General features: G+C 38.9%; 1 protein-coding gene across 1 annotated transcript in view; it reads right to left on the bottom strand.

Annotated features, from left to right (window-relative positions):
• Nucleotides 1–12,161, bottom strand: part of LOC122702003 (phospholipid-transporting ATPase ABCA3-like) — a 223,302-nt gene extending 211,141 nt beyond the window's left edge. The window contains exons 1-3 of the mRNA XM_043915525.1: nucleotides 12,102–12,161; nucleotides 11,521–11,773; nucleotides 9,775–9,902 (exon numbers count right to left, since the gene is read on the bottom strand). Of these exons, the coding sequence (XP_043771460.1) occupies nucleotides 9,775–9,902; nucleotides 11,521–11,773; nucleotides 12,102–12,161 (441 nt within the window). The remainder of the gene's footprint in view (nucleotides 1–9,774; nucleotides 9,903–11,520; nucleotides 11,774–12,101) is intronic.
• Between the last annotated feature and the right edge of the window lie 4,870 nt (nucleotides 12,162–17,031).

The following is a 17,031-nucleotide window of genomic DNA, read 5'->3' as shown; positions in this document are numbered from 1 at the left end:
TTCCCCATCCCGATCCCCCCTCCCACCTCCCTCCCCACCCCATCCCTCTGGGTCTTTCCAGTGCACCAGCCCCGAGCACTTGTCTCATGCATCCAACCTGGGCTGGTGGATGGTTTCATCCTTGATAATATACATGTTTCAATGTTGTTCTCTCAAAACATCCCACCCTCACCTTCTCCCACAGAGTCCAAAAGTCTGTTCTGCACATCTGTGTCTCTTTTTCTGTTTTGCATATAAGGTTATTGTTACCATCTTTCAAAGAAGACATACAGATGGCTAATAAACACATGAAAAGATGCTCAACATCACTCATTATCAGAGAAATGCAAATCAAAACCACAATGAGGTACCATTACACGCCAGTCAGGATGGCTGCTATCCAAAAGTCTACAAGCAATAAGTGCTGGAGAGGGTGTGGAGAAAAGGGAACCCTCTTACACTGTTGGTGGGAATGCAAACTAGTACAGCTGCTATGGAGAACAGTGTGGAGATTTCTTAAAAAACTGGAAATAGAACTGCCATATGACCCAGCAATCCCACTTCTGGGCATACACACCAAGGAAACCAGATCTGAAAGACACACGTGCACCCCAATGTTCATCGCAGCACTGTTTGTAATAGCCAGGACATGGAAGTAACTTAGATGCCCATCAGCAGACGAATGGATAAGGAAGCTGTGGTACATATATACCATGGAATATTACTCAGCCATTAAAAAGAATTAATTTGAATCAGTTCTAATCAGGTGGATGAAACTGGAACCCATTATACAGAGTGAAGTAAGCCAGAAAGATAAAGACCAATACAGTATACTAACGCATATATATGGAATTTAGAAAATACTCATTTTAAAAATATACATGCACCCAGTGTTCACAGTTGTATTATTTACAATAGCCAATGTGGAAGCAACATTAATGTCTATCCACAGTTAGATGGATAAAGAAGATATCATACACGGGAATATTACTAAGACACAAAAGAATGAAAATTTGCCATTTGCAACATCATAGATAGACATGTTGCTTAGAGAAAAGATAGAGAAAGACAAATACTGCTTGCTATCACTTAACTGTGGGATCTAAAAACAAAACAAATGACTATAACAAAGCAGACACAGACTCATAGATACAGAGAACAAACTAGTAGTTATCAGTGGGAGAGAGGGAAAGAAGGAGGGGCATATAGGAGTAGGGATTAAGGAATACAAACTATTAGTTTTAAAATAATGAGCCACAAGGACATATTGTACAGCACAGGGAATATAAACAAATTTTATAACTTTAAATGGTGTAAAATCTATAAAAATTTTGAAACTCCATGTTGTATACCTAAAACTACTATTGTAAATAAAAACATCTCAATAAAAAAGGGCATTGGAATTTTGATAAGGAGTGTGATGAATCTAGGTAGCTACTGGTAGTATGATTTAACAAATTATGTCTTCCTACCCATGAACTTAGGGCTTCCCAGATGTCGCTAGTGATAAAGAATCTGATGGATAATGCACGAGACATAAGAGATGCAGGTTTGATCCCTCAGTTGGGAAGATCCCCTGGAGGAGGCCACAGCAACCCACTCCAGTATTCTTGCCTCCATGGACTCCATGGACAGAGAACTCCGTGGACAGAGGAGCCTAGTGGGCTACAGTCCATAGCGTCACAAAGAATCGGACATGACTGAAGCAATTTAGCATGCATGTGCACACCCATGAACTCGGGCTGTCTTTCCATTTATTTTGGTCTTCTTTAATTTCTTTCAGCAATGTTTTGTAGTTTTCAGTGCATATTCTTTGCACCTCCTTGGATAAATTTATTCCTCAGTGTTATATCCTCTTCTCTGCCTACTCTATGATTAAGCCCATTCCAGTTCAGTTCAGTTCAATCTCTCAGTCGTGTCTGACTCTTTGTGACCCTATGGACTGCAGCACGCCGGGTTTCCCTGTCCATCACCAACTCCAGGAGTTTACTCAAACTCATGTCCATTGAGTTGGTGATGCCATCCAACCATCTCATCCTCTGCCATCCCCTTCTCCTACCGCTATCAATCTTTCCCAGTATCAGGGTCTTTCCCAATGAGTCAGCTCTTCACATCAGGTGGCCAAAGTATTGGAGTTTCAGCTTCAACATCAGTCCTTCCAATGAATATTCAGAACTGATTTCCTTTAGGATGGACTGGTTGGATCTCCTTGCAGTCCAAGGGACTCTCAAGAGTCTTCTCCAAAACCACAGTCCAAAAGCATCAATTCTTCAGCACTCAGCTTTCTTTATAGTCCAACTCTCACATCCATACATGACTACTGTAAAAACCACAGCCTTGACTAGATGGACCTTTGTTGGCAAAATAATGTCTCTACTTTTTAATATGCTGTCTAGGTTGGTCATAACTTTTCTTCTAAGGAGTAGGCATCTTTTAATTTCATGGCTGCAATCACCATCTGCAGTGATTTTGGAGCCCCCAAAAATAAAGTCTGCCACTGTTTCCCCATTTATTTGCCATGAAGTGATGGGACCAGATGCCATGATCTTAGTTTTCTGAATGTTGAGCTTTAAGCCAAGTTTTTCCCACCAGGTTATTATTTGTTACTGAATTTAATGTTTATAACTTCTTGTTATAACTTTTATTTCTCTGCTTATATTTCCTATATTTTCATTTGTTTCAAAACAGTTTTTTTTTTTATTAGTTGGAGGCTAATTACTTCACAACATTTCAGTGGGTTTTGTCATACACTGATATGAATCAGCCATAGATTTACACGTATTCCCCATCCTGATCCCCCCTCCCACCTCCCTCTCCACCCGATTCCTCTGGGTCTTCCCAGTGCACCAGGCCGGAGCACTTGTCTCATGCATCCCACCTGGGCTGGTGATCTGTTTCACCATAGATAGTATACATGCTGTTCTTTTGAAATATCCCACCCTCACATTCTCCCACAGAGTTCAAAAGTCTGTTCTGTACTTGTGTGTCTCTTTTTCTGTTTTGCATATAGGGTTATCGTTGCCATCTTTCTAGATTCCATATATATGTGTTAGTATGCTGTAATGTTCTTTATCTTTCTGGCTTACTTCACTCTGTATAAGGGGCTCCAGTTTCATCCATCTCATTAGGACTGATTCAAATGAACTCTTTTTAACGGCTGAGTAATATTCCACGGTGTATATGTACCACAGCTTCCTTATCCATTCATCTGCTGATGGGCATCTAGGTTGCTTCCATGTCCTGGCTATTATAAACAGTGCTGCGATGAACATTGGGGTGCACGTGTGTCTTTCAGATCTGGTTTCCTCAGTGTGTATGCCCAGAAGTGGGATTGCTGGGTCATATGGCAGTTCTACTTGCAGTTTTTTAAGAAATCTCCACACTGTTTTCCATAGCGGCTGTACTAGTTTGCATTCCCACCAACAGTGTAAGAGGGTTCCCTTTTCTCCACACCCTCTCCAGCATTTATTGCTTATAGACTTTTGGATAGCAGCCATCCTGACTGGCGTGTAATGGTACCTCATTGTGGTTTTGATTTGCATTTCTCTGATAATGAGTGATGTTGAGCATCTTTTCATGTGTTTGTTAGCCATCTGTATGTCTTCTTTGGAGAAATGTCTGTTTAGTTCTTTGGCCCATTTTTTGATTGGGTCATTTATTTTTCTGGAATTGAGCTTCAGGAGTTGCTTGTATATTTTTGAGATTAATCCTTTGTTTCTTCATTTGCTATTATTTTCTCCCAATCTGAGGGCTGTCTTTTCACCTTGCTTATAGTTTCCTTTGTAGTGCAAAAGCTTTTAAGTTTCATTAGGTCCCATTTGTTTATTTTTGCTTTTATTTCCAATATTCTGGGAGGTGGGTCATAGAGGATCTTGCTGTGATTTATGTCGGAGAGTGTTTTGCCTATGTTCTCCTCTAGGAGTTTTATAGTTTCTGGCCTTACATTTAGATCTTTAATCCCTTTTGAGTTTATTTTTGTGTATGGTGTTAGAAAGTGTTCTAGTTTCATTCTTTTGCAAGTGGTTGACCAGTTTTCCCAGCACCACTTGTTAAAGAGGTTGTCTTTTTTCCATTGTGTATCCTTGCCTCCTTTGTCGAAGATAAGGTGTCCATAGGTTCGTGGATTTATCTCTGGGCTTTCTATTCTGTTCCATTGATCTATATTTCTGTCTTTGTGCCAGTACCATACTGTCTTGATGACTGTGGCTTTGTAGTAGAGTCTGAAGTCAGGCAGGTTGATTCCTCCAGTTCCATTCTTCTTTCTCAAGATTACTTTGGCTATTCGAGGTTTTTTGTATTTCCATACAAATTGTGAAATTATTTGTTCTAGTTCTGTGAAAAATACCGTTGGTAGCTTGTTTTTAATTGCTGTTGCAACATGTTTTATGATGGTTGCTTTAAAATCTTTCTCAGATAATTCTAACCTCTAATTCATCTTAGTTCTCTTATCAGTAAATTGGTTCTTGGTTTGACAGATGATTTTCTATTTTATTTTGTTAATTTTGTCTATAATTTTAGGAGACTCTGGATACTATTTAAATACTTTATTTTATCAGACAGTCAGCCTATTTTATGCAGCACTGGCTTAATTTCAATGACACTTCAATTTCCAGAGCCCTTTAAATATTAATTTCGGTCTCACAGTTTATGTGGTTCCACTGGGGCTCACACTGGTCCCTGCTATTTCTGCCTAAAGGAATTCGAGTTTTCCTTCTAGGGGCAGAGGAGGCACAAGGCATAAAGACCTCCCCAGGCTAGACCTCTTCTGTGGCTGAGTTCCTCATGTCAATTCTGCCTGTTTTGCTCTGCAGGCTCCCTATATAAGACAGGATATTCAGCCCACAAGAAGGAAGAGGCTTTCCTGGTTGGGCACACGTGGCAGGGACCTGCCTGTATGGGACAGACAATTCTTTCTGAATGTGGGACTTCTTGTAGTGGAGTTTCCCTCCCACTGTTCCTTGACTGCCCTCATGGATCTGAACAGGAAAAAAGAGTCTCTGGCCCATAGGCATTGCCACTTTTTTTGTAGCTGGGACCCTCTTGATGTGGATTCCACTGGCCCACCCACTCCAGAGTCTTGCATTGAGGGATGTCTTAGGCTGGAGGTAATGAAGAGGCTTCCAGACTGGGATACTTGTGGCTGAGTACCTCTTGCTCACGTGTTTCAGTATATATTAGCAGGGGAAGGGCTTGGTAAGGAAGGAGAGTGTTTTTCCTGGCCACTAATTGTTATCAGGGTTCCCTATCCATTCCTCAGGCTAGATGTGTCAGAACTGTCTAATGTTAGAAATGCTTGCATTTGATGTGGAGTGGCATGAGCCTACTTGCTGTCTTCTATTGCCAGGTTGGAAATCAGATAATGCTGGGTCTTGGCTGTCGTCTGTTGGGTGTGATACATTAAGATGTGTGCCCCTGTGCTACTCCTCTAGGCATGAGGTCTTAAAACAACCTGCAGGGTTCTTATCACTTTTCAGAGTTCTGCTTTGCCTTTGCATTACATCCAGCTGTGCTCAGTGAGGAATGACAGAGAGAAATGAGTCCCCACCATCTTGTCCAGACCAGAAGTCAACAGTGTCTTTTGATGATAAGAAGTTCCTAAAAGTTTGATAAAAGTTAATCTATTAATGTTTTCTTTAATGGTTATCGCTTTCTGTGATCTGAAAAACTCCCAAGTAAAGATGATACTTGTCTTTGCTTTACTCTAAAAGCACTGGGTTTAGCTTTGACATTTAAATCTAAAATTCATGAGCTAATTTTTTTGTGTGTAGTATGAGGTCAGTTCAAGGTTCATTTTTTCCATATACATATCAAATCATTACAGCACTATTTACTGAAAACATCTTTCTTTCCCCATAAGATTTCTTTAGTGCCTTTTCTATTTTGAAAAATGAATGAATGAATTAATTTGGCTGCACCCGGTCTAGTTGTGGCATGTGGTATCTTCGATCTTTGTCATGGTATGTGTTATCCTTCAGTTGTGGTATGCAGCATCTTTTAGTCAAATGAGGAATCTTTAGCTGTGGCATGTGGAATCTTTGGCTGCTGCATGCAGGATCTTCAGTTGCAGCATGTGATCTCTTAGTTGTGGCATGTGCGACCCAGTTCCATGACCAAGGATTGAACCCAGGCCCTTGCATTGGGATCAGAATCCTAGCCACTAAACCACAATGAAGTCCCAAATGACTATATTAAAGAAAGCTTACTTCTGGGCTTTCTGTTCTGTGTCATAGATACATTTGTTGATCATATGCCACTAATACACTTCAATGATTACTGTAGTTTTATATGTTTTATATAAGTCTTCCAACTTTGTTATTATTTTACAAAATGGTCTATATATTTTAAGTCCCATGAATTTGCATTTGCATTTAGACCTGATAAACAGGAAGTGACAAGCATTCTAAATGCCTTAGTAAGACATTTGCTTACCACATGTTGAGAAATAAAGCCTATAAAGATTCAGGACCTTGCTAACTGGCGAGCTTTTTATGGGTCCAATGGTCTCTGAGGTATGCCAGGATATATCCTCAAAGAGTAGCTTTGCTGTACTCATAACCACTCAAAAAAAAAAAAAAAAAAAACACTGCAAAAAGTGGTGGGTCTCTTTTTTGATGAGCCTCTTTTTCAAAATTTTGGTGATGGCATATACCACATTTGAGAGAACTGGTCAGATCTATTTATGATGTAAAAATTTTCAGTGGAGTTCAGAAAAAGAAATGGGTCTGCAATAGGGGTAAAGGCACACAATATGCCTCTAGCAGGGGACCTGTTTTGTAGTTAAGGAGATACAATAATGGGCACTGGAACCACGGGATCTATAGTTCTTACTATATGCCATTATGAGTCAGAAGCAGCAGACCTGAGAGAAGAAACTGAAAACGCCTATTACATTTCAGGTAAGGATAATGCTCTGTTAATCTGGGACACGGTGCTATAGGATGTGGCCTATGTAACAATAATTGGTATATGGCTCTATGTTCTCGGTAAAACATAAGGGTAGGGGAACCAAGGCTTGGAATTAGAACTGGCCCTTCTAATCACTCCCAGAGACCTACTTGTGGAATTTATACATCCCATCCTTACAAGCTCAAGTTCTGCTGCATTAAAGGCCTTGTTTCCTGGGGTAGCAGACTTTCAAGAGGAGATACAGTAAAGCTTCCACCAAATAGCTGTACGATTATCCCCTAGTATTACTGAGCTACTCACACTGGTACACTGGTAAATAAACAAATTATGATATGAGAGGAAGCAATTAATCATGATTAAGGTTACTGTTACATAATGAAAACAGTGAGGTACATGGGGGCACCTCTTGGTGCTTACTTTTCCACAGAAAACAGTTAAGACCATTTGCAGCAGCTATGACCTGATAACTAAAGGCTCAAGAAGGGTATGGTTCATCTAAACAGGTAAGCTAGATCCTCTGAAGTGTTTGTCAAGAGTGACTAAAATCTAGAATGTGAATCTGTAAATAGTTCCTTATATAAAAACCCTTTTGTTGAAATGCATTCAGTAGTGTCTGTTCCCATACGAATTCTGACTAACAGAAACATGTGCAGGTTGTGATGAAGACAGAAAAGAAAGGGACAGGTGTGGAAGCTGAGTGGGAGTTTGAATGGGAATTCACAGTAGCATTTGTACAGTAGAGAAAATATGACCAAAGACCCCGAAACAAAAAGCAATACAGTGTTTCCAGGTAATTTCTGGAAGTTAAGTACTGCTGGAGCATAAAAAGTTTGGTAAGGCATATCAGAGATAGCCAAGTACTAGGATATTGATAGCCATATATTTGTACAAAGGACTCTGGACATTGTAAGTCACCAAAGTCTTTTCATCAGGACAGTGACCTGATCATATCTGAGATTTAGTTTGATTTCCTTGTGGATCCTTGTAGATGAACAAAAGATCTGTCAAGATAGTCACATGAGGGACTTCCCTGGTGGCCCAGTGGTAAAGAATCCACCTTTCAATGCAGGGGATGTGGGTTTGAACCCTGGTCAGGGAACTAAGATCCTATATGCTGCAGGGCAACTAAGCCCGCAGGCTACATACCACAACTAGAGAAGCCTTCGCAATGCAAAGAAGAGCCTGAAGGCCATAATCAAGACTCAGCATAGTCAAAATAGTAATAATAAATAAAATTTAAAAAGAGAAAGTCACATAAGATGTGGGAAAGCTGGTAGATATTATTAGATGGTCTATGCTACACATGAAATCATCAATAGAGATCAGAAGGTTTTAGAAAAACCATCAAAACAGACCAAGCAGAATGCAATACATTAGATCCACAGATCTTACTCATCTTAAATATTCTCACCACACGCAAAACTCGTAATTCTGTGAGGTGAGGAATATATCAGCTAACCTTACTGTGGTAATCATTTTGCAACATACACATTTCAAATCATCACACTGAATAACCTAAATTTAACAGTGTTATACGTGAAAAGAAAGTGAAAGTGAAGTCGCTCAGTTGTGTCCAACTCTTCGCGACCCCATGGACTGTAGCCTACCAGGCTCCTCCGTCCATGGGATTTTCCAGGCAAGAGTACTGGAGTGGGTTGCCATTTCCTTCTCCAGGGGATCTTCCTGACCCAGGGATTGAACCCAGGTCTCCCGTATTGCAGGCAGACGCATTACCGTCTGAGCCACCAGGGAAGTTCTATACGTGAATTATATCTCAATAAAGCCAGAAAAAACAAACAAACAGACCAAGTGCCTGAGTACACAATCTGATGTCATAAACCTAGTTCAAACATTTGGTGACACAAGCGCAGTCAATCAGAAATAAGGAAGAAAGTGAAGTCGCTCAGTCGTGTCCAACTCTTTGCGGTCCCATGGACTGTAGCCTACCGGGCTCCTCAGTCCATGAAATTTTCCAGGCAAGAGTACTGGAGTGGGTTGCCATTCAATTCCTTCTCCAGGGGATTTTCCCAACCCAGGGATCGAACCCAGGTCTCCCGCACTGCAGGCAGATGCTTTACTGTCTGAGCCACCAGGGAAGCCTTATTATTCAGCAATAATACTGAAACTTAAAATAGCACTGACGACACTTTGAGCCAATGTTTATTGTTGAGCCTACACCTATATCTGTATATGGATAATTCTGACTTGGTAAATAGAAGTTGGCACAAAAGAAAAGTCATGGAAGAATAGGACACACAGAAAGAATATGTATTGTTCTACGAGTGGTTTTATTAATCTTGCCTTCTACTGACAAGCATCTGTTTTCTAAATACAGAATTTGGCTCCATGTGGAGCTGTTACAGATTGCCCTTTGTTTTCGTCACCACCAGGATACAATGCTTATAAGATCTGCTAAGGAGGCACCAACTTCCAAGCACAGTCTTTTTCTTTCCTTCTCTTGGGTTATGCTATACTCTAATCTGGATCAATGTGGGTAAGCCTTAGAGTTTTCTCTAGAGATTTATGGAAAGACTTAAATTCTATGTCTCATTTAAAGAAAAGGCTCTTTGCATGATTGTGTTTCACTACCTTTTGCAGAACTAGAAGCACTATATGAGTAGTCCAAGAGTCCCATGAATCAGAAGTCCTGTGCCTGAAAGATACAGTTCTTCCCTTAGCATACTTCAAAAGCTACAAACACAGACATTAAAGCTACTCAAATCTGGATTCATATTCTTGCTTTATTTTATACAAGTAGTTTGATCTTGGGAAAATTAGGTTCTTCACTGATAAAATAGGGTAGATAATACAAAATTCATTAAAATCATAGAAACTAAAAATCCAGTTATAAGAAAACTATTTACAAAACTCTAAATACAACTTTCTCACCTGAAGTGGCAATGGATCATGCCTATCTTTGAAGTCACAGTCAAAAACAATGGCAGCCAGCACTTTATGAGCTCGATAGTCATACTTAATGTACTTCTCAAACTCAATTTCTGAAGAAAAACCTTGAACTATAGAGAAGTAAAATTGTTCACTTAAATAAAGACATATGATAATCCCTTCTGAAAGAAAACATATAAATTTATATGGACAAAAACCTTCTATCCAAATATGCAAATTTGAAAACACTGTTTCTTAAATACTGGTATCACAACTACTTAATGGATATTTGGGGTTCAAAATATTTTGATAAAAATTTTATAAGATTTTATTGCAATTTTAAATAATCATTATAAAGCACATACAAAGATAAGTCATTAGTGGTGAGGGAAATGCAAATTGAAATCACAATGAAATCACTTTACTGAGTGATTTCACTCAGTGAAATGACTATAAACCACTGAGATGACTATAATCAAAAAGACAGAAGATAACAAGTGCTGGAGAGGATGTGGAACCTTCATTCACTGCTAATCAGAATGTAAAATGGTGTAACAACTTTAGATAACAGTCTGGCATTTCCTTGAAAAGTTAAAAATAGAGTAAACATATGACACATTTATTCTGCTCTTGTTATATAACCAACAGAAATGAAAACTTATGTCTACATAAAACCTATAGATGAATGTTTGCAGCAGTATTATTTATAGTAGCCAAAAGGTAAAAACAACCCAAATGTCCTTCAACTGATGAAAGATATATTGTACCAATTAAATGCAGTGTATCCATACAATGGAATACTATCTGACAATGAAAAGGAATAAAGAACTGATGCATGCAACATGAGTAAACCCTGAAAACATTTTAAGTATAAGAAGAGAGTCATGAAAGACCACATATTGCATTTTATAAAGTTGATATAAAAGGTTTACATGTAAACAATTTATATTAAAGGTTCATATGTAAACCATTTATTTATATAAAAGATTTATAATATGCAAATCTGTAGACGTAAAAGGAGATTACTGTTTTTCTTATCTTGATAGGGATGGATAATTGTGGGGCTATGACTAAAGATTCTGGAATTTATTTTTGGTGATAAAAATGCTTTAAAATTAATTGTGGCAGTGGTTGCACACCTCTGTGAATATACTGAAGCCACTGAATTACACACTTCAAATGGGTGAAAGTATGGAATGTGCATTATATCTCAAAAAAGTTACTTAATTAAGGGAAACAAATCAGGAGGTGATCACTCTGTGCTTTAAAAAACAACTCATTTGATGGCTCAATACCTGTATAGTTATAATACAGGAAGGAGTCATTCAAGATAGAAATTTTCTAATCTGAACAAGAGAGGAAACAAAAGATTAGACAAAAGTTGAACAGAGCCTAAACAACCTGTGGGACAATACAAAATGTATCATCATAGTCTTAGAGGAGGAGAAAGATGGCCGTGTTAAAAAACAATTTTAAAAATAATTATTGTAAAGTCCCCCAACTTTGTGCAACTTACAGATTCAAAATGCTCAGTGAACCCCAAAGAAAAAAGCCAAAAGATAGCCACAGACACATCATAATCAAACTTTTGAAAAATAAAGACAGAAAATATCTTGAAAGCAGCCAGAGAGAAACGTTCAAATTGGGCAGTGTGATTCGTCCAACTTTATTCTTATTCTTTTCTCTACACTGTTTCAGCTCCATCAAAAACGCTAATGATAAGCTTTACAGTAAACCTTAATTTCTAACCTTTTATACTGATGTTTAGATTCCTCTTCACATTCTCAGTGATCTCTTTTACCACATCAATATTAGAAGGCACATAAATCAATTCCCATGTTTCATCATTTTGGAGGAATGAAGGCAGAGTACTGATGGGTTGAGAAGTAAAACTGTAAGGTCCAGCAACAGTTATATGAATAACAGCACGTAAGAGCAAAAGCATCACTGGAAACACCAGTGTAGTTAGGACTTCCAGTATTAAATTAAAGAACTGCCTCCTCTAGAAGAGGAACAAAAAGATTGTGTTAATTAACTTATGAGTACACATTCAAAGCAAATAGATAGTTCTATTATATTAAGTCTCTGCCAATTTCACCCTGGAACAGATAAGTTTCATATCATCCATCCAACTCCCCTAACCAGTTTTCTTACAGGTCAGACTATACTATTGATTAATGCAGTTTCATACATTTGAAAGAGCTACTTTCAGCTCTGGAATTGATTTTTCAAGTGTGTGCATGTATATAAACTCACCCCCACCCACACCCAAAATCCAAACTGCACCACATGGGCATTTATGGACATTTTCCAAGGATACCTTTACATACCTTTAAGGTAAAATTTTTCCAGAGAAGCACTGTCAACTGGTTGAGTGTCAACAAATCCATTCTTCTACAAAAAGTGTATGTTCAATTCCAGCAATGGAGAAAAAGGTTTTTTTTTTTTAATGTTAAGTTACCTAATAATGTGAACATCAAGCAAATAACAATATTACTTCTCCTAATTTTCTCCTTAATCAGTCTCAAGGTTTGATAGCAAAAATGATTTTGTATTTGAAATAAAGAAAATTAAATTGCTGGTATTTTTCTGTTCAATAATTTCCTTAATATATAATAATGTTCTAATGTGGTCAGAAAACAAAGAAGTAGCTAAACAAACAGTAAGATGTGGTTCCATTTCTCAAGATGGCATAAGTAAACAGGATCTGATATTCTTATGCTACTTTCCAAGACCTGATGGCTTCACAAGTAAATTCTACTAACACCAATCTTTCTCAAGCTTTTCAAAAAATGGAAGGGTAGGGGAACATGTCCAGATTCATTTTAGGAGGCCAGAATTATGCTGATATCAAAGCCACATAAGGACACTATGAGAAAACTACATGCAAATATTCCTGATAAATAAAGATGCAAAACTCCTGAAAATACTTGAGCAAACCAAATCCAATAGCACAATTAAAGCACCACAGATCATGATCAAGGGGAATTATCCTTGTAAGGCAAGGATGGTTCAGTATATGCAAATCAATAAATGTAATACACTAATTGCTAAAATAAAAGATAAAAATCATATAATAATCTCAACACAGAAAGAGTAACAAAATTCAACACTCTTCAATAACAGAAACTCAACAAATTGTGTACACAAACAAGGTACTTTAACATAATAAAGGCCATATATGAAATGTCCACAGCTGACATCATACATAACACTGAAAAACTGAAAGTGTTTTCTCTTAAAATCTAGAGCAAGACAAGGATACCCATTATTGCCACTTGTATTCAACACAGTAATGGACGTTTTAGCCAGGACAATTATGAAACATATCTAAATCATAAGGGAAGAAGTGAAACAGTCTATATTTACAGATAGCATGATCTTATACAGAGAAAATCCAAAGGATTCCACACACAAAAAAAAACCCTTTGGATCAAACTAATGAAAGTAATCATATGAATCCAGGAATGCTGCAGAACACAAAAATAAACATACAAAATCAGATATGTTCCTACAGACTAATAACAAGCCATCCAAAAAGGAAGTTAAGGAAACAAGTCTCACTTACACTAGCATTAAAGAATAACATACTTAGGACGCTGGAAACAGGATGCCAGAGTAGAAGGACATGAGTTGCCTCCTCTCATGAAAACACCCAAATCATACTTAACTGCTGAACAATCATCAACAAAAATGACTAGAACCTACCAAAAAAGATACTCTATATCCAAAAACAAAGAAGCCACAACAAGACAATATGAAGCATGCATTCACAATAAAATCCCATCCCACCCAGATGGGCAACCCACAAACTGGAACATATATTACAGAGACTGTCTCACAAGAACTGAGACAGAACCCCATATCAGGCTCCCCAGACTGAGGGTCTGGTTTCAGAAGAAGTCCCCAGAACATCTGACGTTGAAGAACAGTGGGGCATGATTGGGGGAACTCCGTAGCACTGTGAGAAGCACAAACTCCACTCTTGGAGAGCACACAGGGTCTTACGTATCTATGCCAGGACCCAAGGAAAAAGTAGTAACTTCATAGGAACCTGCTCCAGACCAACATGTTGATCTTACAGGGCTTCCTGGGGAGGCAGAGGACAGCTGTGGCTCGCTGGGGAAACAAGGACACTGGTGGCAGAGGTTCTAGGAAATACTCACTGGTGGGAGCTCTCCTGTAGGCCACCACACTGACACCAAGACTCATTCCATCCAATAGTTTCTGGGATGTCTCAGGCCAACAACAAGAGGGTGGGAACACAGCCCCACTCATCAGGAGACAGGCTGCCTACAGTCTTCCCAAGGCGAGAGTCACCTCTAAACAAACCCCTAATACAGCCCTGTCCACTGGAGGGACAAGACCCAGCTCTCTCCACCAGTGGGCAGGAACCAGTGCCTCCCACCAGGAAGCCTGCACAAGATTCTCAGACCAATCTTACACACCAGAGGGGATACAACAGAAGAGTAACTGCAATCCTGCACTTGGTGGAATGAAGACTGCAAACAGAAAGTTAGACAAAATGAAGTAGCAGAGGAATATGCTGCAGATGAAGGAAGAGGATATTAATAAAACTCCAAAAGAACAACTAAGTGAAGAGAAGATAGGCTACAATCTACCCCAAAAATAACTCATAGTGATGATAGTAAAGATGACCCAAAATCTCAGAAAAAGAATTGAGGAACAGACCAAAAAGATACAAGAAATCTTTAAAAAAGAGCTAAAAGAAACAAAGAACAACAAAAGAGTTGGAGAATACAATAACTAAAATGAAACACACTAAAAGGAATCAATAGTAGAAAATGAGACAGAACAGATAAGTTAGCTTGAAGACAGAATGGTGGCAATCATTGCCACAGAACAGAATAAAACAAAAGAATAAAAGAACTGAGGACAGTTTAAGAAACTTCTGTGGCAACGTTAACACAACATTAGTCCCAACATTAAACATTTGGGATGCTTGCATTATAGGGGCCCCAAAAGTTGAAGAGAGAAAGAAAGGGCCTAAGCAAAAATTTAAAGATATAAGCACTAAAATCTTCTATAACATGGGAAAGGAAACAGTCACCCAAGTCCATAAAGTGCAGAGAGTCCCAAACAGGATAAACCCAAGGAGGAAAATGCCAAGACACATACTAATCAAATTGATAAAAATTAAATACAATGAAAAAACATTAAAAGCAACAAGGGGAAAGCAACAAAAAACACACAAGGGAAATCCCATAAGGTTATCAGCTGATTTTTCAGCAGAATTCTGCACACAAGGTTGTTGCTGTTCAGTTAAATAGTTGTGTCCAGTTCTTTGCAACCCCATGGACAGCAGCATGCCAGGTATCCCTGTCCTTCACTATCTCCCAGGGTTTCCTCAAACTCATGTCCACTGAGTTGGAGATACCATCCATTCATCTCATCTTCTGTCACCTCCTTCATCTCCTGCCCTCAATGTTTCCCAGTATCAGGGACTTTTCCAATGAGTCAGCACTTCACATGAGGTGGCCAAGGTATTGGAGCTTCAGCTTCAGCATCAGTCCTTCCAGTGAAAATTCAGGCTTGATTTCCTTTAAGGGCCAGAGACGAGGCCTGATCACTCAGAGCTTTTGTGTGGCAGAAGTTTTATTACAGTGAAAAAGGGACAGAGAAAGCTTCTGACACAGACATCAGAAGGGGTATGGAGAGTGACCACCATGCTAGTCTTATCAAGGCCTTATACACTTTTTCAGTTGGTTACTAGTAATAGAAATAGATTTCAGGGACTAGATCTGATAGACAGAGTGCCTGACGAACTATGGACGGAGGTTCATGACACTGTACAGGAGACAGGGATCAAGACCATCCCCATGGAAAAGAAATGCAAAAAAGCAAAATGGCTGTCTCAGGAGGTCTTACAAATAGCTGTGAAAAGAAGAGAAGCAAAAAGCAAGGGAGAAAAGGAAAGATATTTCCATTTGAATGCAGAGTTCCAAAGAATAGCAAGGAGAGGTAAGAAAGCCTTCCTCAGTGATCAATGCAAAGAAATAGAGGAAAACAACAGAATGGGAAAGACTAGATATCACCTCAAAAAAATTAGAGATACCAAGGGAACATTTCATGCAAAGATGGGTTCGATAAAGGACAGAAATGGTATGGACCTAACAGAAGCAGAAGATATTAAGAAGAGGTGGCAAGAATACACAGAAGAACTGTACAAAAAAGATCTTCACGAACAAGATAATCACAAAGGTGTGATCACTCACCTAGAGCCAGACATCCTGGAATGGGAAGTCAACTGGGCCTTAGAAAGCATATTACAAACAAAGCTAGTGGAGGTGATGGAATTCCATTTGAGCTATTTCAAATCCTGAAAGATGATGCTGTGAAAGTGCTGCACTCATTATGCCAGCAAATTTGGAAAACTCAGCAGTGGCCACAGGACTGGAAAAGGTCAGTTTTCATTCCAATCCCAAAGAAAGGCAATCTCAAAGAATGCTCAAACTACCACACAATTGCACTCATCTCACATGCTAGTAAAGTAATGCTCAAAATTCTCCAAGCCAGGCTTCAGCAATACGTAAACCGTGAACTTCCAGATGTTCAAGCTGGTTTTAGAAAAGGCAGAGGAAGCAGAGATCAAATTGCCAACATCTGCTGGACCATCAAAAAAGCAAGAGAGTTCCAGAAAAACATCTATTTCTGCTTTATTGACTATGCCAAAGCCTTTCACTGTGTAGATCACAATAAACTGTAGATAATTCTGAAAGAGATGGGAATACCAGACCACCTGACCTGCCTCTTGAGAAACCTACATGCAGGTCAGGAAGCAACAGTTAGAAGTGGACACAGAACAACAGACTGGCTCCAGATAGGAAAAGGAGTACATCAAGGCTGTATATTGTCACCCTGCTTATTTAACTTATATGCAGAGTACATCATGGGAAATGCTGGGCTGGAAGAAGCACTAGCTGGAATCAAGATTGCTGGGAGAAACATCAATAACCTCAGATATGCAGATGACAGCACCCTTATGGCAGAAAGTGAAGAGGAACTAAAAAGCCTCTTGATGAAAGTGAAAGAGGAGAGTGAAAAAGTTGGCGTAAAGCTCAACATTCAGAAAACTAAGATCAAGGCATCTGGTCCCATCACTTCATGGCAAATAGATGGGGAAATAGTGGAAACAGTGTCAGACTTTATTTTTTTGGGCTCCAAAATCACTGCAGATGGTGATTGCAGCCATGAAATTAAAAGATGCTTACTCCTTCAAAGAAGAGTTATGACCAACCT

This window comes from Cervus elaphus, chromosome 10 (genome assembly GCF_910594005.1).
Source record: "Cervus elaphus chromosome 10, mCerEla1.1, whole genome shotgun sequence".
Classification (NCBI taxonomy): domain Eukaryota; kingdom Metazoa; phylum Chordata; class Mammalia; order Artiodactyla; family Cervidae; genus Cervus; species Cervus elaphus.
This window is presented reverse-complemented; position numbering and strand designations above follow the sequence as displayed.